Source organism: Orcinus orca, chromosome 12, assembly GCF_937001465.1.
Source record: "Orcinus orca chromosome 12, mOrcOrc1.1, whole genome shotgun sequence".
NCBI lineage: Eukaryota > Metazoa > Chordata > Mammalia > Artiodactyla > Delphinidae > Orcinus > Orcinus orca.
Window position 1 is genome coordinate 66932591 of NC_064570.1, and position 23556 is coordinate 66956146.

A 23556-nucleotide genomic window follows, 5' to 3' on the forward strand; every position below is an offset into this window, starting at 1 on the left:
AAGGGGGGGGCCAAATTATTATTATTTTAAAATTTGATTACAACCGATTTTGTTGGCATTAAAATTTTAAATTTGAATGGATATAAACCAAAACCCAGAAATTAAGTTTGGTAAAAATGGGAATAGGAGTTTTCCGGTAATTACAGATTAGAAGGCAGAAATCAATTTAGAGAAACATAGACAAACCCCATGTTTACAATGATTGTGCCACAGATTTAAACTTCAGTAGTGCATTAGTAAACTGTTCACATTGAGATCTTCACCTTGAGATTCGACAGCTGTTTCTTGAAAAAAATCTCAGTACCTTGTGCAAATAAATCGGTCTTTCAGGTGCCTTAGCACACTTAAAATTTCTCCATTGTATATATACAAAACACCTACCATTTGGGCAGGGCAAAATACATACTTTCATAACAAAACTATAATGTACCTCTCAAGTATGAACAATATACACATAATACATGGTATACAGTATTTACAAAATATAAAATATAATACAAGCTGTTTGTAATTTTTTAAACTCATCTTTTGCCCTTGTAAATTGCAACAAGGTAATTTTCCATTTCTGTACCACTGCTTTTCAAGAGTCCAGGGATTTTGGAAAAGCTATGTTTTACATACATACTGAAATCTGAGATCTAAGTTTGAACTTTTAGGAGAGTTTTTAAGTGTACTGCCATCAACTCCCTATTTTGGTTGGAATTTTCAATGGTGCTTCCCATCCAGTGACTAGGAGGCTTTGGAAGAACACTAGGAGAAGGTGGGTCACTAAACTTTGCCCCAGCATAATTCTCCTTTTGGCTCACTTCAGTTAGAAATGATGATTTCTTCAAATGCTTATTTTTAATATTCTCAGTATTTTTAAAAGGCTTTTTTTCCTGCTTCTGAATTATATCAGATGAAACAGAATTCTGCCAAAAGTTATTTTCATTTCTTTTTGCAGAGGTGATCTTGGTTAGTGGTAAGTTATATTTGCTTTTCTGTCTGTTTATCTTTGGTTGTTCACACAAGTGTATACCATGAACAAGCTGGCCGTGGGGAATGGCAATTTTCTCCGATTTTCCCATCTTTGATTTTAAAACCTACAAAGACAAGGAACATAAAAGTGAATACAGTCTCATGATAAAAATCAGTCATGAACCTCACCATATATCTAACATATTTTCTTTTAAAAAGTTCCCGTGGACTTTAGTTCACTGTCTTGATTAAATGCTTGCTGTACTTATCCCTGGAAGTCCAAATATGCACACATCTAATTTTATCACTAAAAATAGTTAGTAATCACTGTTACCAGTGCTGATTCTAAAATGTCAAAGAACCCAAGGTAACCAAGTCCACCTTTCTATAAAGAGTAATGAGCTATATTCCAAACATGTATGACAACCTCTTCCTAACTAACAAAGGTCAGCGTTTTTACAGCAGGGTATTTCCAAGAGAAATTTTCAAATGCTTTGGTTGATTAGAAAGAAAAACTATGTTAATAGATACACTATTTACCTTTTAAGACAGGTTCTTTAAAAATTATGTCAGAATAGAAATTTGATTAGGAGATTGATTTTAAGTGAGGAAGTGTTTTGATAATGGTTACTAAGTACACACATTAAAAATTATCCCCCCAGCTTGTAAAAACAAAATTTCAGAAATTTAAATACTAAAATACTTACCACTTTCTATCATCTCGTCCAGTTACACATATAATACATAGAAGAAAATGCTTTCTGCCTGCCCCCTACTTTCTGTTGTAAAAACTACTTCAAGAACTTTACTGCCTAAATTCCAGTCACTTTCCTAACTCAAGTGATCCTTACAGGAAGCCATGATAATGGAAAGACAGGGTAATCTATTCGATCACTGCCCTTTCAACACTTGTAATACGGTAGGTAAGCCAGGACACAAATAGAAAGCCGGAGCACAAGGTAACATAATCCATGTCAAAAAGGGTAACTGACAACAGAGCTCCCGGTTTCAATACCGTTCTAGAAAATAAAGGAATCTTACTAGGAAACAAGTACAAAAACTCGCTTTTACAGTAATTAATATTACAGAAGAGCCGTGGAACTGAAAGGAACGTATACAAAATTTAAGTAATCACGGTGGACAAATTTAAGTTTTTGCAAGGGCACAGCTAGATGAGCTGCAAATCTCTCAAACCAATATTCTTTCAACAAATGTCAGTAACTTATTTTCATTATTATTATGAAGGTTTTTGAAATTCAAGTCAAAATGTTTTTATTTTGATACAAAGGTTACTTTAAGTAATATAGCCACTTAATACCGTTTAAGTTTTAATCAATTTTATCCTAGTCCAATAGCAACTGGGCAGCATATCGTCAATTCAATTGGGAACTCTTCTTTCGGAAACTTCATCATTCTGGACACAAGCAATAAAACTACCTTCCGCTGAGAAAGCCTGGCACAGTACACCGTGGGGATGCGTAGTAAATTCCGTTCATCTGATAGACTAGCCCAGAGAACTTATCGCTTCAAAGAGGCAACAGCTCTGCCGTCGCTCCTGCCGACTTTCGAAGTTGAAAAGCACAGCTAAGTAGGTCGGCCCCGCGAGGAGCAGCGCCCCAGGTGGCCCGGCGCCCCACACCGCGCACCTCACAACTCAGCAAAAAGCCAACCGGAAGCGGGCGGCTGCCGCCCCGTGACAAACCCCACACCGGGTACCGAGAGACCGTACGCGCGTCCCGACGAGTCTTGGCGCTGCCAACGGTCGGAAAGCCGCCAGCGGGCCCGCGCCCTCGCGCTCCCAACCCCCGCCCGGCTCGCCTCCTTCATGGGCGCCGAAGCGCTCCGCACGTAGCGCGCGCTGACGTCAGCCTCCCGCGGGTCTCTTCCTTCTCCCGCCCCCCCCACCCCCCACCCCGCGCCCAGAACGCAGAAACCCCCTGGAACGTCGCCAGCCTTCTAAATCCGGACTGTTGCTGGGGCGCAGCCGCTCCTCTCATTGGCCGGCTCCCCGGAGCCAATCAGCAGCGCCAGCGCTGGCCTCCCCTCCCCCCCCGCCACCAGCAAGAACAGAGCGGGCGTCACGGAAACTTCCCTCCCGAGTAAACAACCGTCCCTCAACCCTCAACCCGGCCCCTCCCTTCCCGACCCGAGAGCGCAGGGCCCCAAACCTCGCGTCCGGGCTGTGGCCGACTAGGGGCCGGTGCGCCAGTGGTACCCCCGTCCCACTCGCGGCCCTTACCTCTCTATTGAACGAGGGTTGGCCGGGCGCCGCGGGCGGCAGCGAGCCAGGGAAAGGGCTCGTTTCCTCAGTTCGAGCTGCGGTCGCAGGAGCCGGGGCCCAGGCGGCGGCCTGGGCCTGGTCCGGGACTTGCTGCGCTCCGCCGTGGCCCGTCGCGGGGCTCCGCCCGCCCTCCAGGCTCGGCCGGTGCTGCTGGTACTGGTGGAAGCGGCTGGGAAGCTGCCCCGACGGGCTGGCCCGCACCTTCTTCTTTCGCCGCTTCTTTGGTGCTGCCCGAGGGGTGCCCCCCGCCGTGGCGAGGCTGCAGTTGGGCAGAGGTGCCGGGGCGCGAGGATGAGGGGTCAGACAGGGACCATCTTCCCCTAAGAAGTGAGGGAGGAAGAGAGTGGGGGGCAACCCCCGTGGGTCCGGGATCCGGGGCAAAGGCGGCGGAGCAGTGGTAACCATCGGGAGGGCCCCGAAGTAACCGCGGGCGGAAAAACCCATGGGCGCAAGGCGGCCGCCCAGAACAAGCGGCTCCCGCTGTGGGACAGAAACGACGGTCATAGCACTACGAGGAAAAGTGGCTCAGCAAGAGTAGAAGGAGGAGATAAGGCCAGAAATCACAGGGCGGCGGCGGCGGCGGCTGCTGCTAACAGAGCCCGAGAAAAGAACATACCATGGGTCGGGCGGTGGCGGCGCAGCAACAAATAGCCTGAGCCTCCGCTCCGAGTGTTGTTATCGGAAGCTCCGCCCTACCCCGCCCACCTCTCTGAGAAAGCCCAATCAGAATGCGACAGGGAGGCCACGCCTCTCCTGCTCCGCCTCCACCGCCTTGAAGAGGCACACACAAACAACCTGCTTGCTGCAGCCCGGCACAAAGAGCGCGCACTGCGCAGGCGCTGTTATCGGGCTATTTCGGGAAGAGTCAGTCCCGCGAACAATGAAGTTCAGTTTCAGTTCCACCTGCCCCACCCCCTACCCACTCTTCTTCCTCACCCCCGCACCTCATCCTGAAGGCGGTGGTCTGATGGCTAGATCTAGGCTGAATCTTGGGGATGGGGATGGGGGCGGGAACCAGGGAGAAAGAATCGGGAAGCATCAAGGCCACTGACACCTACTCCCTCGGCCACTGACCTTGGGGAAGTACTTATTTCAAGCCCAACATAATAGCATTATTATTGTTTTTTTTTAATTTTAAGATTTCAGAGTGCGCGGTAGGGGTTACGTTCGTCGCAGTCGGAAAGAAAACCAGTCCACATTTAAATTACATTTGATGAAGTGTTGCTTACGTTTTTTTTCATTAACTCGGGTGAGAAACGCTGGTCATTAGCCATGATAATCGGAGTAAAAATTAAGGGAGTGACTTACTGAAATTGGCCTCTTAACGTATAAAAAGTTGTCCATAAATCCGTAAATGCACATTGGAAATGTTACTGATTTCATACTGTGGGACTTTGGGATCACGAAACAGTGCCTGATACCGAGAAGAAAGCAAAGGAGGCTTGCGTCTCAAAGGGAGAAACTGAAACAGCTCTGCAACATACAGTGTATTTTGCTAGGTCTGTGTTGATAGAAATTCCTCATCTCCCCGCACTGCGCTCACACACAGAAAGAATTGTGGCTATTTTTCAAGCACATATGTGCCACGAACTGTTCTTTACATGAATTATCTCATTTGAACCTCGGAACAACTCTAAGGAATCGGTACTATATTTTATCCCCAGTTTACAGGAGAGAAAACAGGCTTAGGCAAAAAGTACTTGTCAAATGTCATACAGTAAGCTAGTAGCAGAATTTGAACTCCAGGTCTGGTAAGACTGAAATTTTAACACCATCCGTACTACCTGCCACACTAGATTATAGGTTTTTAGAACACCGCAATAAACTTCTTTGTATCCTACCAGCCTTTAACCAATATTCTTCAGCTTTGTGGTGCTTGATAAGTGTTTTGTGATAACAGAGTTGGACAGAGGCAATATCCAGAATAATGCTTCCCAATAACTTTATATAAACTGTTAATACTACCTTCCATCATTATTGATTGCTGGACTTTATCATTTTTGCTGGATTTTACTCATTTTTGTGTTTCCAACACTTAATACATAGTAAGTGCTCATGATCATTGGATGAATGGGAATCATATACTTCCAACCCTGTAAAAGCTCCTCAGGCTGTAATTGAAATTGTCAGGTCTGTAAGTTGGGTTTAAGATCCATCTGAAGAGAATAGCCTGGCAAGAGTTGGTGGATGGACTTCCCTGGTGGTGCAGTAGTTAAGAATCCGCCTGCCAATGCAGGGGACACAAGTTCAAGCCCTGGTCTGGGAAGATCCCACATGCCTTGGAGCAACTAAGCCCATGCGCTACAACTACTGAGCCTGAGCTCTAGAGCCTGAGAGCCACAACTACTGAGCCTGCGTGCCACAACTGAAGCCTACATGCCTAGAGCCCGTGCTCCACAGTAAGCGAAGCCACTGCAGTGAGAAGCCCGCTCGCCACAACTAGAGAAAAGCCTGTGCGCAGCAACGAAGACCCAATGCAGCCACAAAAAAAAAAAAGTTGGTGGAGAAGAGCAGGCGAAGATTATGGAACCTCTGGAATGAGGTAATTTGTTCTTTTGTTTTTGTAAGAGTTTCTGCTTTTTCAAAGGACTTTTTCATCTGTTATCTCATTTTATTCTTACTCCAATCCTTTAAAGTAAATAGCAACATGTAAATAATATAAATAAAGCCTCTAAAGGTAAAGTGACTTGCCTAAGGGTCACAGTCCCTTAGGTCCGAGTTAGGGACTAAATCACTTGAACTCCTAATGCAGTGCTCTTTTCACCAGATCCCAAGGCCTAAGATTTGACTTTACTAGGGTGTACTATCAAACTGTCCTGAAGAATAATTTACCCTTCAGGGGGCTGCTAATTTGTAGTCAGTTCAATGGGGCCCTTGATCAAGAACACCTGTTGTTGTCTATGTATGTGTCTTGGGTGGGTGTTGGGATTATTATGTGGTATGTAGTTTATCCTTTTGAGACCTGAAGTGTAGGCCTTGCATAAAACCCTGGATTCTGTACTTTAAGAAAGGTAGCCTTGCAGCTGTGGCCACCTGGGTGGTAGGTGCTAAGATGGTGCCCACCACCAAGGGACTGGGAGCTGGAATGGACCACTGGAAGAGAGTAATTTGGGATTTATAAACCATATTATTGGATTTCATTTTTACCCTTTGTGTAGAGTTCCCATAGACTGCTAGTCTTTAGTAAAGTCTGGTTTTAATATTCAAACCTGGTTTCATCTGTGCTATACGATATAAAGGAAAAGATCAGATACGCTTGTCTGGGCCAATATGGAGGTAGCAAGACATTCCAAGGGTAAAGTTAATCTTGAGAGGACTTTAGGGTTCTTGAAGGTTTTTGTTCCATTGCATGTCTTGGTTTTATTTTTGTTAAGTCAACAGTTTATTTACAGGAGGTGTTTTGTTTGTTTGTTTAAATAAACAATTGAAAAGTAGTCAGGTATTAAAGCCCACCTGTGTTTCTTTTTCTTTTATTTTTGGCTGCTCCAGAGGCATGCAGGATCTTAGTTCCCTGACCGGGGATGGAACCTGTCCCACCTGCAGTGGAAGTGCAGAGTCTGAACCACTGGGCCGCCAGGGAAGTCCCCCCATTTGTGAAATAAGCAGTTTACCTGCATTGACGTTCCAGAGCCCTCTGAATTCCTCTGCCCTCTCTTCTGTCTACCTTTGTCTCTCTCACATTTCACTTCTGCCCTCATCCTCTCCCTCTCTCTACCTTGAATATCATCTTTCTCTCCTGCTCTGAATGTCCTTCTTCCCCCTTCACCGTTACTTTGTTTCCATTTCCTCTGCCTATTGTTGCTTAGATCTTGAACATCTAAGCTCTGAAGGACACGTGTATGAAAAGAGGAACACTTACTCCAATTTATACTTTGCTTAATTCTCAAATTATTACTCTTTCAAATCTATGAAATAATATTCCTCTAAACATTGAACATAACCATGAAATCACAATGTTTACACTTAATGAATAAAAATTTCCCTGACATTTAAGCCTTGATCACAAACCTTATTTTATCAACATACCCTGAAAAGTTTGTTTGAAATTTAAGGTTTACTTTTTAAAATATTTATTTATTTGGCAGCGCCAGGTCTTCGTTGCTGCATGCAGCCTCTTAGTTGCGGCATGTGGGATCTAGTTCCCTGACCAGGAACTAGAACCTGGGCCCCCTGCATTGGGAGCAAGGAGTCTTAACCACTGGACCACCAGGGAAGTCCCAAGGTTTATATTTAATAGCAAACAAAATATGCACAAATTTTCACAAAATTTATACTGACACTTAAATTGCTTGTGAAGTATTATTACTGTAGGTCGAAATTGTTGTCCTCATTATCCCTATCCTCCTTCATTATACCTTTCTGGGGTTGCAGTAATTTTACCACGTGTTTATTTCTTAAACCTTCCTAAGAAGGACAGCAAGCCTTTGCAGGCTGTGCTTTGCACAAGGGTGCCTGGCTGAAGGGATGAGGGGGTGCTGAAATACAACTCTAAGTCTGCTCTTGAAAGCTGTTGTCCCAGGGGCTGGGGCCACCTGGAGGAAGGGATCTCTTTTTCTTATTGCTACAAAGGTTTCAGAAGAACTAGTGGCAGCCCTGGGGTACAATACTATTATGGATACTTGATACTATTTCATCCTAGATATGAAACCAAAGGAAAAAGCATGTTATTTAGACCAGCTGAGGTTTCAACCAATTGAATCTTAGTTGGAGGTCACAGGCCTGGTTGTGCCTTCTGCCTGGCTCTCCTTTTATACACTGATAGAACTTTAAAAATCCTTACCACTCATAGAATGCAACCTATTGCCTCTCCTGAAATGTTTTTTGTTTCACTTGGCCACCTTACAGAACCCAGTTTTTTAACATTATATATTGATTGATCTAGACTGTTCATTTTTGGAAACTGATTTTGTCTCATTCATTAATTATGATAAATATGACCATTAAAAGGTTTCATCTTTCATGAGACAGGGATGGAATCTACATTATTAACTGTCTTCTGTTTTCCTCAGGACATTTGGCAAATCATCTTTTTTTTTGAAAACTTTGGAAGACATTTCTTTTTAAAGTCACAAGTCAGGAATTCCCTGGTGGTCCAGTGGTTAGGACTCCACGTTTTCACTGCTGTGAAACATACCACTGAATTCTCCATTTGGTCATTTTGCAACCAAAATGTTGGATCTCCTTTCTACCTGGTTGTTTTGTGTGGCAAATAATGTGAAGCAGTTCTTTCTGTTGTTGGTATAGTTAATAATTTTCTCCAGGGCTGCTTGGCGGATTCCCAATTCCTCCATTCATCCCTCTCTACTTTCACAATTAGAGAAAAGGCGTGTTTGTACTTTATAAGCTAATATATGGTTTCGATTTTTATAAAACCCCATGCATACAATTCTCTGTACTTTAAAAAAATTAACATATCTATATTATCACATTCACTATCTTTTATGGCCAAACTACCTATTACTAAATTGCAAACTTTTTCCTTTGGAGAATCATTATGAACTTTCATACATTAACATAGTTTTGATGATCGATAATTATTTTCCCTTTTTTGCTCAAATCTTTAGAGCTTGGCCAGTAAAACGCCTTTTAGGATGGTTCTATTGTCTCTTCAGCACTTCTCCCAAACATTTTTGAAAACATTCTTGCTTTGTATACACAAGATGTTCCAGATTATCCTCATCTTTCTCTGACCCAAAGCGTGGAATGACCTATTTTATAAGGAATCTTAGTTCCTTTAAATGAAGAAAAATATTAGAGGCAAAATCTGGGCATCAGGAATGGATATCAGATTGTTCTGCATGAGTACAGATTGGGATTATGATAGTATCACTGTTAGACCTTTTTTTTTTTTTTTTGACAACTTTGGAAGACATTTCTTTTCAAAGTCACAAGTTGGGAATTCCCTGGCTGCCCAGTGGTTAGGACTGTGCGTTTTTCTCTGCCGTGGCCTGGGTTCAATCCTGGTCAGGGAACAAAGATCCTGCAAGCCATGCTACTCGGCCAAAAAAAAAATTAAAGTCACGAGTCTGTTTTTTTTTTTTTTAATTCTAATTTAATTCAAACACTACAGAATCATTTAACACGTTTATTCCATTGTAAAAAAATTTAGTTTTCTACCCAACATAATCTTAAATTTTTAATCCCTCACCCAAACTGCAGTTGTGCCCTCATGTGTAATCCTTAGGTGTCTCATCAGTCATCATTTCTGTAAACACCTCATTAACTTTGATGTCTTAGTCTGTCTGCTTTGTTTCATGACTTACTCCCCTTTTAATCTTTCTGGTTTTTTCTACTGTTCTCATCATCATCCTTATTTCATCTCCTTTCCCTTAAATACTCAAAGCATGGAAATAAAGCATAATTCCTGCTCTACAATTTTTTTTCTTTTTTTTTTTGCTACTCGGGCCTCTCACTCCTGTGGCCTCTCCCATTGCAGAGCACAGGCTCCGGATGCGCAGGCTCAGCGGCCATGGCTCACGGGCCCAGCCGCTCCGCAGCATGTGGGATCTTCCCAGACCGTGGCACAAACCCGTGTCCCCTGCATCGGCAGGCGGACTCTCAACCACTGCACCACCAGGGAAGCCCTACAATGTTTTGTAACTCTGGAGAGTTATTGCTGTGTCATGATTTAAGCTACTTGTAAAACTTGGGACATCCAGGCCCAGCCCTACTTGCAACTACTCCAGATCAAGTCATCAAAAATTTCATGCCATTTGTGTGTGTGTGACAGAATGCATTCTAGAATATTGGCACATTTTTATTGACTTATTGATATACTTCTACTTTATAAGCACAAAGAAAATAGCATATCTCATTTCTACAAAATAGTGCAATGCCCTAATTTTTATGGTATTTGAATTTAGGGTGATATGATAAAGTAGAATTTCAGACTCTAGGGCTCTTTCAACTATGTGATGGTAAAAGGTTCCAAAATGAATCTTTTTGTTTTAGAGAAATGCTTATGATTTTCAAGTCTAAGTGGAACTATATAGAGTTTTTTTGTGTAGTTTGTAACCCCAGAACACAAAAAGAAAAATGAGGTTTGGCCAATTATTTTTCTATTAATTCTTAAGAAAGAAGATTTTCCATGTCCTTATAATATCCATAAAGATTTAGGATTTGTCCAAAACAACCAAATCAACATTGCCTGAGTTATCTTTACTGTGTCCTATTTTATCCTTGGAAATTTAAGATTAGTATAAGAAGATGAAATTGACATTCCCTGAGTTATATCATTTTTTTTAACATTCCTGAACACACAGAGAAAGACCAAAACAATGTTTGGATTGCAGAGCCAAAGAAGAGCACAAAGAAGCTCAGAATGAAGCTGTGATGTTGATATTTTGCCAGGTTTTCTCTGAGATATTGATTATGACTCGCAGTCAGATATGACTCATTGCTATAATCTAACATGATGTCATTAGCTTTTTGAGTTGCAGGAGAGGTGCGAGTGATATTTTGGCCTAATTAGTAAGTTAGCATGTTACAGTCATTCTACGTGTACCACAAGTGCATATCATGTGATTAGCTTAAATATTGACATCAGGGATTCTTTAAGATATATCCCAGCCAGATCATCCCATAGTGATGCCCAGTAGCCAATAATACATGCCATGCACACAGAGTTTACCATCCGCTTCTTATTTCTGTACCCTAAAGTGTAAGCCATCAGGCAAGGATCACCAGACAAACAAACAGGAATAAAAGGAACTTGCAGGACACAGAGAGAGTAGGAGAAAGTTTTAAAAAGCCCCTCTAATTAATAGCCTCAGAGTGTTAAGAATATAGTACACCCATGAACCAAAAACAAGATGCTATAAAAAGGAAATAGAATTTTTAAAAAATAAATTTATTTATTTTTGGCTGCGTTGGGTCTTCGTTGCTCCGAGTGGGCTTTCTCTATTTGCGTCGAGCAGGGGCTACTCTTTGTTGCGGTGCACGTGCTTCTCATTGCTGTTGCTTCTCTTTGTTGTGGAGCACGGGCTCTAGGCACACGGGCTTCAGTAGTTGTGGCACGTGGCCTCAGTAGTTATGGCGCACGGGCTCTAGAGTGCAGGTTCAGTAGTTGTGGTGCACGAGCTTAGCTGCTCCACTGCATGTGGGATCTTCCCAGACGAGGGCTCGAACCCGTGTCCTCTGCATTGGCAGGCAGATTCTTAACCACTGCACCACACCACCAGGGAAGTCCCAAGGAAACAGAATTTTAAAAGAGCTATTGAAAGTGTAAAATACCATGGCAAAAATAAAAATTCCAGTTGAAAAAAATAAAAGGTAAATTTAAGGCAATCTCCCAGAAAGTAAAATCTAAATTTGAAGAGTCTGAAAAATAGAAAATAAAAGAGAGTTAGAGGCCAGTATTCCAGGAGGCCCAGTATTCCAAATAAGAATTCCAGAAAGATAAAACAAGGCAAATGGAGAGAAGGAAATTAACAAATAAACCACACAAATTTCTGAGAACTAGAGAACATGAGTGTGCAGGTTGAAATGGCCCACTGAGTGCTCAGTGTAATGGATGAAAATAGGCCTACATGAAGAAAAAAAAAGGCATGATTATTAAATTCTAAGGGAAAAACAGGTCACATACAAAGCAACAAGATTAGAATAGTATCTGAAATATCAGCTTGAAGCTAGAAGACAATGGAACAATGACTTCAATTCCAAGGGTAAATGAATTACAACTCAGAAGTCTGTTTCCTCCTGTTTGTGTCCCTCCAAAATTCATATGTTAACACCCTACTTCCCTGATGATATTAAGAATTGGGGCCTTTGGGGGGTGATTCGGTCATGAGCGTGGAGCTCTCATGAATGGGATTAGTGCCCTTGTAACTGTTCTGAGAGAGCTTGCTTCCTTCTCTTTGCTCTCTACCAGGTGAGGATACAATGAAAAGTCTGCAGTCTGTAACTCAGAAGAGGGCTTTCCCTAGAACCCAGCCAGGCTGGCACCCTGATATTGATTGGACTTCCAGCCTCCAGAACTGTTAGAAATAAACTTCTGTTATTTATTTATAAGCCACCCGGTCTATGGTACTTGGTTATAGCAACCTGAACTAAGATACCTCTCAAACTATCAATCAAACCTAAGATCACAATAAAAATCTTTCAAATACAAAACAACTCATGAAATTTCTCCCATGCATTTTTTCCCCCTCAGGAAGCTACTAGAAGAGGCACTTCATTAAAGAGAGTAAACCAAGAAAGAGGAAGACATGGGAACTAGGAAACAGGAGAGCCCACAGGAGAGGAGTAGAAGGAATTTTCAGGATATGGGTGAAAGGTGAGCTCAGGACAATAGCTGTACTGTGGCCTAGAAGGCAACCAGCTCAGCCTGCAGCAGGAAGCTGGATGACTCTGGGGGGAGGGGAGGAGTTCCAAGAAAAAGATGAAATTGATAGAATCCTCAATATGTCTGAAGGAACTGAGAAGAGATGTACACCTTTGGCAGAGAGCTTGGGGGCCAATGAATGCTGGGTAAATGGAAAATGAAGCAAGGAAAATAAAGTCTAGGAAAGAGCAAGGCAATTATTGATTCCAAAGAAGAGGAAAAAGCCCAAGAAAGAGAATATATTTATAGTAAAACTTGTTACATGTCAACGCCTGTTAAAAAGAAACAACAGGCCCCAAACAGCAGTCACTGTGCTAAGTCACACCAAGACTTAATACCTAACCTATTCGATAATTGCTGTTTTAGCCTCTCCTGGAAGGTTTCAAAACCACTAAGTCTGAAATTTCCTGGTTGGCACTAGTGAGGTAATCTGCCTAAAACCCCCTGCCTTCCCCTTAGGGAAGGTGACCTTCCCTGAAATAATCTGCTCTTGTAATTTCCTTGTCCAACCCTCTTTCTGCTATAGAAACCTTCCATTTTGCACAACTCCTCTCTGCTTGCCAGAAGAGACGCTGCCCGACTCATGAGTCATTTAATAAAGCCAATTAGACCTTCAGACTTATTCAGTTGACTTTTGTTTTTTAACACACCAAATAGCAACAGAATCCATACTTATAGCTATATTGGGAGGATGGGGAAGGAGAGTATATGTATATATGTATATGTGTAAGTATAGTTGGGATCTGGGTGATAACAGAGCGAAAACCTCTTCTTTGTAGTAGAAAGTCATCAGTTTATATTCAACCAAAAAAACAAATATATCATTATTGGCATTTTATTTTAAAATATGAAGGTTAATACTAAAAGAACGGATAAGAGTGTTAGAAGGTTGGGGGGAGGTGCCCGGAGGAAGCGTGGACAGGAAGCAAAGGGTGGGTAGAGTAAGGCTGATTTCATTTCAGGCCTTATACTTATTTTAAAGAAATAGCATTTTGTTTTTAAAGTAAACCTACAGGATTTCGATATTAAAGCAAAGGCACAGAGGCATGAGTATGCAGGGCAAGCATGGGTAGGAAACAAAATAATCCAGAGAAATTGGAAATTTAGATGGAGGTCAACTGAAAGGGGCACTCAGGGCTCTGCTGAAGAATTTTGAATTCATTGTCTGTGCTGTGGGTACCCCTAGAAGGTGGGGGAGTAGAGATGCCACATGTGGGAGAGTATATTTTGGACGGGTTTGAGAGGGCCGAAAAAAAAAAAGAGAGAGCCAAGACACCCAAAACTGAAAGGCAAGAAGACTACTTAGAAAATATTTTAATTGATAAGTATTTTAATTGTATTCTATTGCTATTTGGTGTTTTCTTTTTAAATTTTAAAATTTTATTTACTTTTTTATACAGCAGGTTCTTATTAGTTATCCATTTTATACATATTAGTGTATATATGTCAAGCCCAATCTCCTGCTATTTGGTGTTTTAAAAACCAAAAATCAACTGAATAAATTTGAAGGTCTAATTGGCTTTATTAAATGACCCATGAGTCGGCAGCATCTCATCTGGCTATTAAAATATCAGTTAAAGTATTTCCTTTAGTCTGAGGGAACTAAGGCACCTTGGGTGGGAGTAGAAGGGATTGGATATATGAGAAATACTCCAGGTGGAGCTGACAGGATTTGCGTTACTGATATGATGTGGAGCAAGGAGAAAAGAAAGTTTAGAAGGACTTGGGTTTTTCCAAAATTTAGTTTGTCCAATGTCAATTGTCATTCTCATTCCTGCGTTTGCTTCAAAGTTTGATCTTTAAGAAAATAAGGCACTGAGTTTGGCCAGAAGCAAACAAAATGCTTCCACTGGTTGGATCTACCTACATTATTACAGGGTAATTATGAGGTCCCAAGGATGTGAAAGTGCTTGTTACACTGTACAAATATTGGTGATTCTATCATAGCCATTATTATTTTCTAAAGAATCTGACTCAATTTCTAAGGGCAATGTCAAATGAAAAGTTCCAAAAAACATTTTGAGCAATGTCAGGAATATTAAACACTGATACATATTGCCAACATGTATCAGCAGGCTTCAAAATGGGCATATCTTTCACTGTGACGTTATTTTATTATATATTACATTATATACGGGTGTAGTGGGTTGGATGATGCCCTCCAAAGATATGTCCATATCCTATTCCCTAGAACCTGTAAATCTTACCTTATATGGAATAAGGGTCTTTACAGATGTTATTGTTACAGATCTAGAGATGCAGACATCATCCTGGATTATCTGGGTGGGTCCTAAATGCAATGACAAATGTCCAAAGGGAGCCTGACCCTGTCTTTTGGACTTCTGGCCTCCAGAACTCTGAGAGAATAAATTTCTGTTGATTTAAGCCACTAAATTTGTGATAATTTATTAGGGCAGAAATAGGAACCTAGTATAATTGGTAGTATTACATAACCCAAATGTCCTAAAATAGCTAATTACTAAATGTCTTATATATAGGATTAGATGTTTGGTTTCTTTCTTTCTTTTTTTTTAAAATAAATAACTAAATTAATTAATTAATTTATTTTTGGCTGCGTTGGGTCTTCGTTGCTGCGTGGGCTTTCTCTAGTTGTGGTGAGCGGGGGCTATTCTTCTTTGTGGTTCTTGGGCTTCTCATTGCGGTGGCTTCTCGTGGCAGAGCACAGGCTCTAGGTGAGCAGGCTTCAGTAGTTGTGGCACACGGGCTCGGTAGTTGTGGCTCTCGGGCTCTAGAGCGCAGGCTCCGTAGTTGTAGCACACGGGCTTAGTTGCTCCGCGGCATGTGGGATCTTCCTGGACGAGGGATTGAACACGTGTCCCCTGCATTGGCAGGGGGATTCCCAGCACTGCGCAGCCAGGGAAGTCCCAGATGTTTGGTTTCAAGGAAAAGAAACCATACAAGCTAACTCAAGCAAAACAGGATTACTCTAAGAATGCCAAGCTCAAGGAATCTATGGAAAACTAACCAAGCATCAACACAACCTAGTAACTCACAGAGTACTGCTTTCCTGTCCAGTGGCCAAGTCAGCCATGGGAATTCCTCTTCCAAATTCCCAAGAAAGGGCTTGGAGTGACCCAGCCTGCTGTACTTGCTATTCACTCTTGGCCCAATCAATTTTCTGGGGGTCTTCAAGCAATTTGTAATTTGTTTGTCCTTTCTACTAAATAGATTTCTGCTGTGGCTTTTAAGTCTCAAAAAAATTAATATGGGGCTTCCCTGGTGGCGCAGTGGTTGAGAGTCTGCCTGCCGACGCAGGGGACACGTGTTCGTGCCCCGGTCCGGGAAGATCCCACATGCCGCGGAGCGGCTGGGCCCGTGAGCCATGGCCACTGAGCCTGCGCGTCTGGAGCCTATGCTCCACAACGGGAGAGGCCACAACAGTGAGAGGCCCGCGTACCGCAAAAAAAAAAAAAAAAAAATTTATGTTTTTCCTTGAAAGTTTGCATTATTTTTTAAATTGTGGTAAAATATACATAACATTTACCACTTTAACCATTTTAAAGTATACAATTCAGTGACATTAAGTACAGTCACAGTGTTGTGCAACCATCACCATTGTCTAGGTCCAGAACATTTTTATCACCTTGGAAGAAAACTCCTCACCCATTAAGCAGCCACTCTTCATTTCCCCTCCCGTCACCTCTGGTAATCACCGATCTGCTTTCTGCTTCTATGGACTTGCTTTTTCTGAACGTTTCATATAAATGTGGCCTTTTGTTTCTGCCTTTTTTTTCACTGAACATAGTATTTTCAAGGTTTATCCATGTTGTAGCATCTATAAGTATTTTATCCCCTTTTAAAGCCAAATACTATTCCATTGTATGGATATACCACATCTTGTTCATCGAGCCATCAGTTGATGGACATCTGGGTTGTTTCCATCTTTTGGCTATTGTGAATAGTTCTGCTATGAACATTTGTGTACAAGTTTTTGTTTGAGCACCTGTTTTCAGTTCTTTGGGGTATATACCCAGGAGTGGGTTTGCTGAGTTACATGGTAATCATACGTTTATTGGAGAACCACCAAACTGTTTGCCACAGGGGATGAACCATTTTACATTCCCACTAGCGATGAAAGAGTCTTCCAATTTCTGTTTTCCATTTCCCAATTTCCGTTTTCACCAGCACTTGTTTTCTGGGTTTTTGTTTGTTTATTTGTTTGTTTTTGTGATTATATCCATCCTAGTGGGTGTGGTTTTGATTTGCATTTCCGAAGGACTGATGATGTTGAGCATCTTTTCATGTGCTTATTAGTCATTTACATGTCTTCTTTGGATGTCTATTTAAGTCCTTTGCCCATTTTTAAATAAGACTTTTTGTTGTTGAGTTGTAAGTATTCTTTATATACTCAGATACTAGGCCCTTATCAGATATACATTATTGTTGTTGTTTTTTTTTGGCGGTATGCAGGCCTCTCACTGTTGCGGCCTCTCCCGCTGCGGAGCACAGGCTCCGGACCGTGCAGGCTCAGCAGCCATGGCTCACGGGCCCAGCCGCTCCGCGGCATGTGGGATCTTCCCGGACCGGGGCACGAACCCATGTCCCCTGCATCGGCAGGCGGACTCTCAACCACTGCACCACCAGGGAAGCCCCATTATTGGTTTTTAAATATGACTGCAGAAGCAAAATCTCTTGCCATTTTTTGGTCAGGGTATTCTCAAACAGAAAAAAATCAAGGTCCTTGTTTGTGCACACTCACTGCAGGTTAAACCCATATTTTAATGAGCATCTAAGAATAGCCTATGTTCCTTCCTAATGATTCAGTAGTTATAGCTGTACAAGTGCTGTTTGTCATCTACTTTCCTATCAAATTCATCTCGGGGTGCCCCAGGGACAAGAAATGACATGTCTATTTCAACCTTTTGTGATTTTAGGTTATTCTGATTCCCCCTGCTCCCCCCTTTTCTTTTTTGCCTTTTCTTCTTTTACCTGTTTTGAGATTATACTTCAAACTTTCTGTTTTTAACCACCTATCCATGTTTGGTTTAGAAAATTTAGTTTTTCAAAATTATTACACTATAAATAGGTAAGTCAAAAAATGACACCAGCAATCAAGAAAACCAGGATCTTTGATATTTTTGTGTTTTCAGGGAACTGTCCACAGTGAGAAGTGGAGCTAAATACAATCTAGTAAATAAAATAAAAGTAAATTTAAAAATGAAATAATGATAGCAGGACAATGACCTGATTTGTGTCAGTTAATGATTTTTAAGTGATCAAAAGTTAAAAGTCAGGGGCTTCCCTGGTGGCGCAGTGGTTGAGAGCCAGCCTGCCAGCCAGGCCCAGGAGGATATTACAGAGGTAGAAAGACAATTATGTTATAACACCAGTTCCTTCCCTTCTGAGAACCGGCTCCTTCCACATATGCCCAGCAGGTTGGGCTTCATTTTGTTTCCTTCTTTCAGCCCAGGCACTGAGTCATCTTTGTTCATAAATGTGCCTGAACTTCCTTTCTCGCTGAAGAAGGATGGTATGTTTTCTTTCCCTCACCCCCTTTCTAGGATGTCTAGTCCACGCCCTTCTTCCAAAACCAGAACCCTCCCTCAGGAACTTACATCTTAGCTAACTTTCCTGCTCCAGGCTGCCAGCTGTCTTACACATGACTGAAGAATTGTGCAATCCTAAGTCAAGAAACGGGAGGCAGGGAAGGTGAGAAAGGGGGATTCTGTTTTTACAGCAGGATCTAGAGTTTCTGGAGGGCTGGGGCTCTGTGACAGAGACGGTCATTATGGCTGCAGCAACTGTCCCTTTAGGACAGCAGTTTTCAGAATGAGGTCAGAAACCCCTGAAGTCCCCAAGATCTTCCCTTTCCTAGCTACATGTCAGTGTGAGGCCAGATTTCAACCAAAACATATCGCAACAGATTGAACAGAGGAGCAGATTTGAGAATCCAGCTGCCTTCTATTAAGCCAGACACAAGAGACTTGCTAAAAAAGTAAATGCCACTCTTCTCGGTAACTTTTCTTTTGGAAATATAGCTGTGCTTTATACATACTACTGTATATAAAATAATCAACAAGGACCTACCGTATAACACAGGGAACTATGCTATGTGTGTATATATACATATGAATCACTGTGCTGTACACCTGAAAGTAACACAATATTGTAAATCAACTATACTTCAACAAAAAAAGGAAAAAAAGAAAAAATAGCTGTTTTAAATGAAAATATTATTTATGCTAACATGGAGTATTTTCATTTTAAATAAATTAATAAATATTTCAAATTTTTTGTGTTAATTTTAATACAAGTAATATTGACATAACCCATGTAAGGAGAGCTGCGTGGAGTCCTCAACAATTTTTAAAAGTGTAGAGGGGTTCTGAGATTTAAAAGTTTGAGAACTGCTGCTCTAGGGCCAATCTCGGCCCCCATGTGCGTTCTTTTTTGCTCTTCCCGAGGAACCTCACCAAGACCCACTGCTTCAACTACCACCTCCAAGCTGGTGACTGCCCTGGGCAGCACGCAAGCTCCTGGGTGCCACTCTGCAAAGACCCGGAGAGAAGGGAAGTAAGATTGCCCTGAGAGTTGGACTGAATAAATCCACACAGAGAAGATGTGATGGACCATTCAGTCACTCAACAAATATTTATTGAGCACCTATCCTGTGCCATGTGCTATTTTATTTTATTATTATTATTATTATTTTTGAATTTAAAAAATTTTTGCGGTATGCGGGCCTCTCACTGCTGTGGCCTCTCCCATTGCGGAGCACAGGCTCCGGATGCACAGGCTCAGCGGCCATGGCTCACAGGCCCAGCTGCTCCGCGGCATGTGGGATGTTCCCAGACCGGGGCACGAACCCGTGTCCCCTGCATTGGCAGGTGGACTCTCAACCACTGCGACACCAGGGAAGCCCCATGTGCTATTTTAGATGCTGCAGTTACAGTAGCAAGCAAAACAGAAAATCCCTGAATGTTCTACTGGGGGTATATAGGGAGAACATAAAAAAGAGTATAATGGGAAATCGAGCCATATGTAGAAATAATACTAGAAATTATTTGTAAGAGCTTGATTTCATGAAGTTTGGGGAATAATCCCAAATTCCAGGTTTCTTTCCCTACAAGATTCCCAAAGGTCATATTCAGACAACAGACAATGATAAAGGAAAGCAATGTGACAAAGATTATGTATGTGCGGTGTATGTATGTGTTTTCTTCTATCCCATAAATTATGTTTCCCCAGGAGCCATTCTGCTAGTACAGTTCTGGGAAGTAGGTGTTTATAGATTTCTTCTTGGTGAGGAGGCAGATATGATGCAAGAAAAGTTCCTGCCAGCCAGGGGAGTGGGGGAAGGAGCAGAGCCAGGAGAGCAGACCTTAGGATTGGCAGCTTGAGGGCAAGACCAGACTAGCATCCTTGCAACACAGGTTGGTGACAATCCAGAGGGGAAGAGCCATCATGGGGTGCCTGAACTTTGTAACATCTTCCCTCTAGACACCGTCTCCAGGAGGAACGGAAAAAAGGGAGAGAAACAGCTCTGATAGAGAGTTGTTACCTGGGATAATACTATCTTTCATTAGAAGAGTGAGACACTTTCATTGGTGATTTTAAGCTCCATCTCCAACATTTTCTTTGCACGTCTGAGATATGTGTGATCAAATTTCGATCTGGCTGTGTTAACCTTTTATTGTTGCTGGGCTCGTAAGTGAAATCCTGGGGCAGGGAACTCCGGCAATAGTGACCCCATTAGACTCTGCCTTCTCCTTAAGCCTTAACCCAGATGTAAAGACCAGTTGGTCACATGGGAGACAGGAAGTTGAAGCGAAGAGATGCTAGAAGGAAAAGAGAACAGGTTGGACAGGTCTTTTCTCCAGAAGGAAATGGGAACCATTTTCTCTGCCACTTAGGCCACCTGGAATGAAGAATTAGAGAGAGATCTGACCACTTACCACTTACAGCATGCACACAAGAAAGAGAAGAGAGGAGACTTCCCTGGTGGTCCAGCGGTTAAGAATCCACCTTCCAATGCAAGGGACATGGGTTCGCTCCCTGGTCGAGCAACTAAGCTCGCGTGCTGCAACTACTGAGCCCACACATGCCACAACTAGAGAGAAGCCAGCGCGCCACAACGGAAGATCCTGTGTGCCTCAACTAAGACATAACACAGCCAAATAAATAAATATTTTTTACAAAATTTTTTTAAAAAAAGGAAGAGAAGAGAGGGCTAAGAGAAAAACAATGTGTGTGTGTGTGTGTGTGTGTGTGTGTGTGTGTGTGTGTGTCAGGGGTGGGGTGGTAGGTCTCCTTCCATGCTGACCTTCAGACAAGATAAAGAAGAAAGGGAGAGAGCCCCTCTCTCCTGTGGTGCAATCCCTAACCCATCAGATTGCGGTCCCCTCTTTGGAGGGGGAATGAAAGCAAGGACCAAGAAAGAGCCTGAGTAGACTCCCTTCTCATGCCCAAACTGTAGCATCCCTGAAAGTCAGGCATTTTAAATAGGCCTATCGAATGAGACTCAAGAAAAGAAATTGAAGTCCTACGCTAAGCAAGGAGCAAAGTCAGGGTTTGAATCCAGGTTTGCCTATTTGCAGTTGCCAGTGATCCATGCTGCTGCCCCCCTAAGCTCCACCCCACCCCACCACAATCAGAACATGATTGGTTAGTGTAGGTAGTCTTTCTTGTATCTTGCTGTCCTGTGTCCTTCCGCACCCTGGGATATTAGGTGAAATTACTGATTCAGAAGGACCACACCTATAGGCATTATTTATTCATCCAGCTAATGTTTATTGAGCTTGAGGCCTTCCCTCAGTTCTGAGGCCTGAAACCGCTTCTGTGATCCAGTTCCCTGAAATGTGATATGCAGTGGAATGGATCCAGCCACAGGAGGACAGCAGGCTGAAGCGTCAGGAGGTGGAGGATGAGAGGAGAAAGAAGACCCACATTCGCCAGCCCTAAAGGAGCTGCCATTCCTGGCTGTGAGCAGGACACAGGGACCGCGTTGTTTACAGGAAATGAGATTGTGGTGATGAGGTCTCCCTCTGCTGTGTGGTTTCTCCTCGACAGCTTTGCTGACTGTTTCTCCTTGACTGTCTGCTGTGCTGATGGAATCTTGTCCCATGGATAGATTGTGCCTTTTTTAAAATTTAGTTTTTGGGAGTTCCCTAGTGGCCTAGTGGTTAGGATTCCGGGCTTTCACAGCTGAGGCCTGGGTGCAATCCATGGTTGGGGAACTCCATCTGGCACAGCCAAAAAAAGAAAAGAAAAAAAGTATTTTAAAAAGCTGAGAGGCAGCTCCTGTGTTCCCAAACATTCCCCAAGCCATTTGAATCACCTTCTTTCAACTCTCTTTGAGGTGCCTACACAAAATGACCCGGATGTCAGCTGTTAAAAGACAAACGGAGGCATATAAAACATTTTAAGAGTTTATTTGAGCAGAAATCAGTTGGAATCAGGCAATGCCAAACTGGAAGTCGTTAGGAGCGCTCCACCAATAGGAGCTAGGGGAAAGACTTACGAGAGAAGGTGGATGCAAAGCAAGGAAATTATTTGATTGGCTATAGCTTAAGTGCTTGCCTTATATGGGAAAACCTGCTTGGCTGTTTGTGATTGGCAGTCCTGAGTTTCGGCTTTCTTCACCGTGAGGTATTTATAGGCTCGGGTTTGGGTCCGTTTACGCCTCTAAGGCATTAGGACCCCCTCAGTGTAACAGCCTCCCTGTTTAGTTGAACACTGCATAGACCAGTGCTTGTCTGTACAACTAACCCTAGCACAGAACTGGTTATCCACAGCAAAATTTATTTATTTATGTATTTATTATTTAAAGTTTATTTTAGAATATTTAGGAGGCAGTACAGCAGGGTGATAAAATGGCAAGAGGCCCTGATGTTGGACCATCTAGGTGAAGTGAGTCCCAGTGACTGCATTTACCAGCTCTGTGACTTTAGAAGAGTTATTTGACCCCCTCTGCTTTGCTTTTCTTGTATGTAAAATGGGGATAATAATAGCTTCTTCAGAGTTGAGAGGAAGTAAATGAGCCAGTTACTACCCAGTAGATAATAAATGACAGTAAATGTCAGTTTCATCATTATTAGTTTTTAAGGTTCTTCCCTCTTCTTTTCGTCCATTAGCACAGTTAAGCCATTTACTTCTTTTTCTTTTTTAAAAAAAATACCTATTCTGATTACAGAATTAATACATATTAGTAAAAGATTCAGAGAACACATAAAAAGATAAAAGAGGAAATAGAAATTACCCACTAATCCCAGGCCTAAGAGATATAACCGCTTTGAAAATGACTCTCAAGAAATCTAATTACTAGCATTTCTGAGAAATGCCTGAAATTTCCACTATTTGGTTTTATGGAAAGAAAAATCTCATTCGTACCAAGCTGCTAGTTCTCTTCCCTAGACTGCCTTAGTGTGAACCTGTACACGAGTAGGTGGACTTTTATTCACCACGTACAATTTTCTTCGCCAAAAGAAATCAATGAATTATCCTCAATATCCACTCTGTCCTCCTCTGACAGCCTCAGAGGAATCCATCGTTATACTTTTCCCATCTCCACGTGTTAGCGTTGTCATCTGAGGAATAGGGACAGCGGGAACTTGACAGAGCTCCTGGCCCATGTGTTTCACTCGGGGACACCTCCCCAGACGCCGGAGGTCCCCTCTGGGGCTGGAATTAGAAGCTGGATCACCTGGTGTCCAGGCCGGTGCCCTTCCCACTACACTGTGCAGCTGTGCAAGGCTGGACTCAGAGAGTCTGCCCATGCGTGGGTGATTGCCCACCTCTGAAGTCACCGGGTCTGTGTGGGAGAGGCTGTTTTTAAAAAAGAAAGCACAGCCTCTGAACCCTGAAGACGTAGATCTCCTAGGGGCTGGGGGGCCCTCCCTCTCAGAAAAGGCAGGGAAGAGGGCCTGAGGCTGAGGAAGGACTTTAACTAGAAAACACAGTATTACAGAGTAACAGGGCAAACCCCACAGAACCACAGAAACAAGTATACAAGTTGATACTGGGTGGTACGTGTACA

The 23556-nt window shown here is 42.5% G+C and overlaps 1 protein-coding gene and 1 long non-coding RNA gene across 2 annotated transcripts; one reads left to right on the top strand and one right to left on the bottom strand.

The window, feature by feature from the left end:
- PNRC1 (proline rich nuclear receptor coactivator 1) lies at positions 1 to 3904 on the bottom strand. The gene is made up of 2 exons (XM_004264826.4): positions 3197 to 3904; positions 1 to 1082 (listed from the first exon to the last, which is right to left on the bottom strand). The coding sequence occupies exons 1-2, from the start codon at positions 3740 to 3742 to the stop codon at positions 639 to 641; spliced, it is 990 nt and encodes a 329-aa protein (XP_004264874.1). The 5' UTR covers positions 3743 to 3904; the 3' UTR covers positions 1 to 638.
- An 8392-nt stretch (positions 3905 to 12296) lies between these two features.
- Positions 12297 to 16020, top strand: LOC125960684 (uncharacterized). Its single transcript, XR_007470611.1, has 2 exons — positions 12297 to 12512; positions 14809 to 16020. It is a non-coding gene; the product is annotated as an uncharacterized LOC125960684 (long non-coding RNA).
- The last annotated feature ends 7536 nt before the right edge of the window (positions 16021 to 23556 follow it).

What these genes read in the sequence shown, in the direction of transcription:
- PNRC1 (XM_004264826.4), bottom strand. Translation starts at nt 3,742, where the DNA reads ATGACCGTCGTTTCTGTCCCACAGCGGGAGCCGCTTGTTCTGGGCGGC. An exon ending in AACCCTCGTTCAATAGAGAG is followed by an intron (nt 1,083 to 3,196) that starts GTAAGGGCCGCG and finishes TTGTCTTTGTAG; the next exon opens with GTTTTAAAATCAAAGATGGG.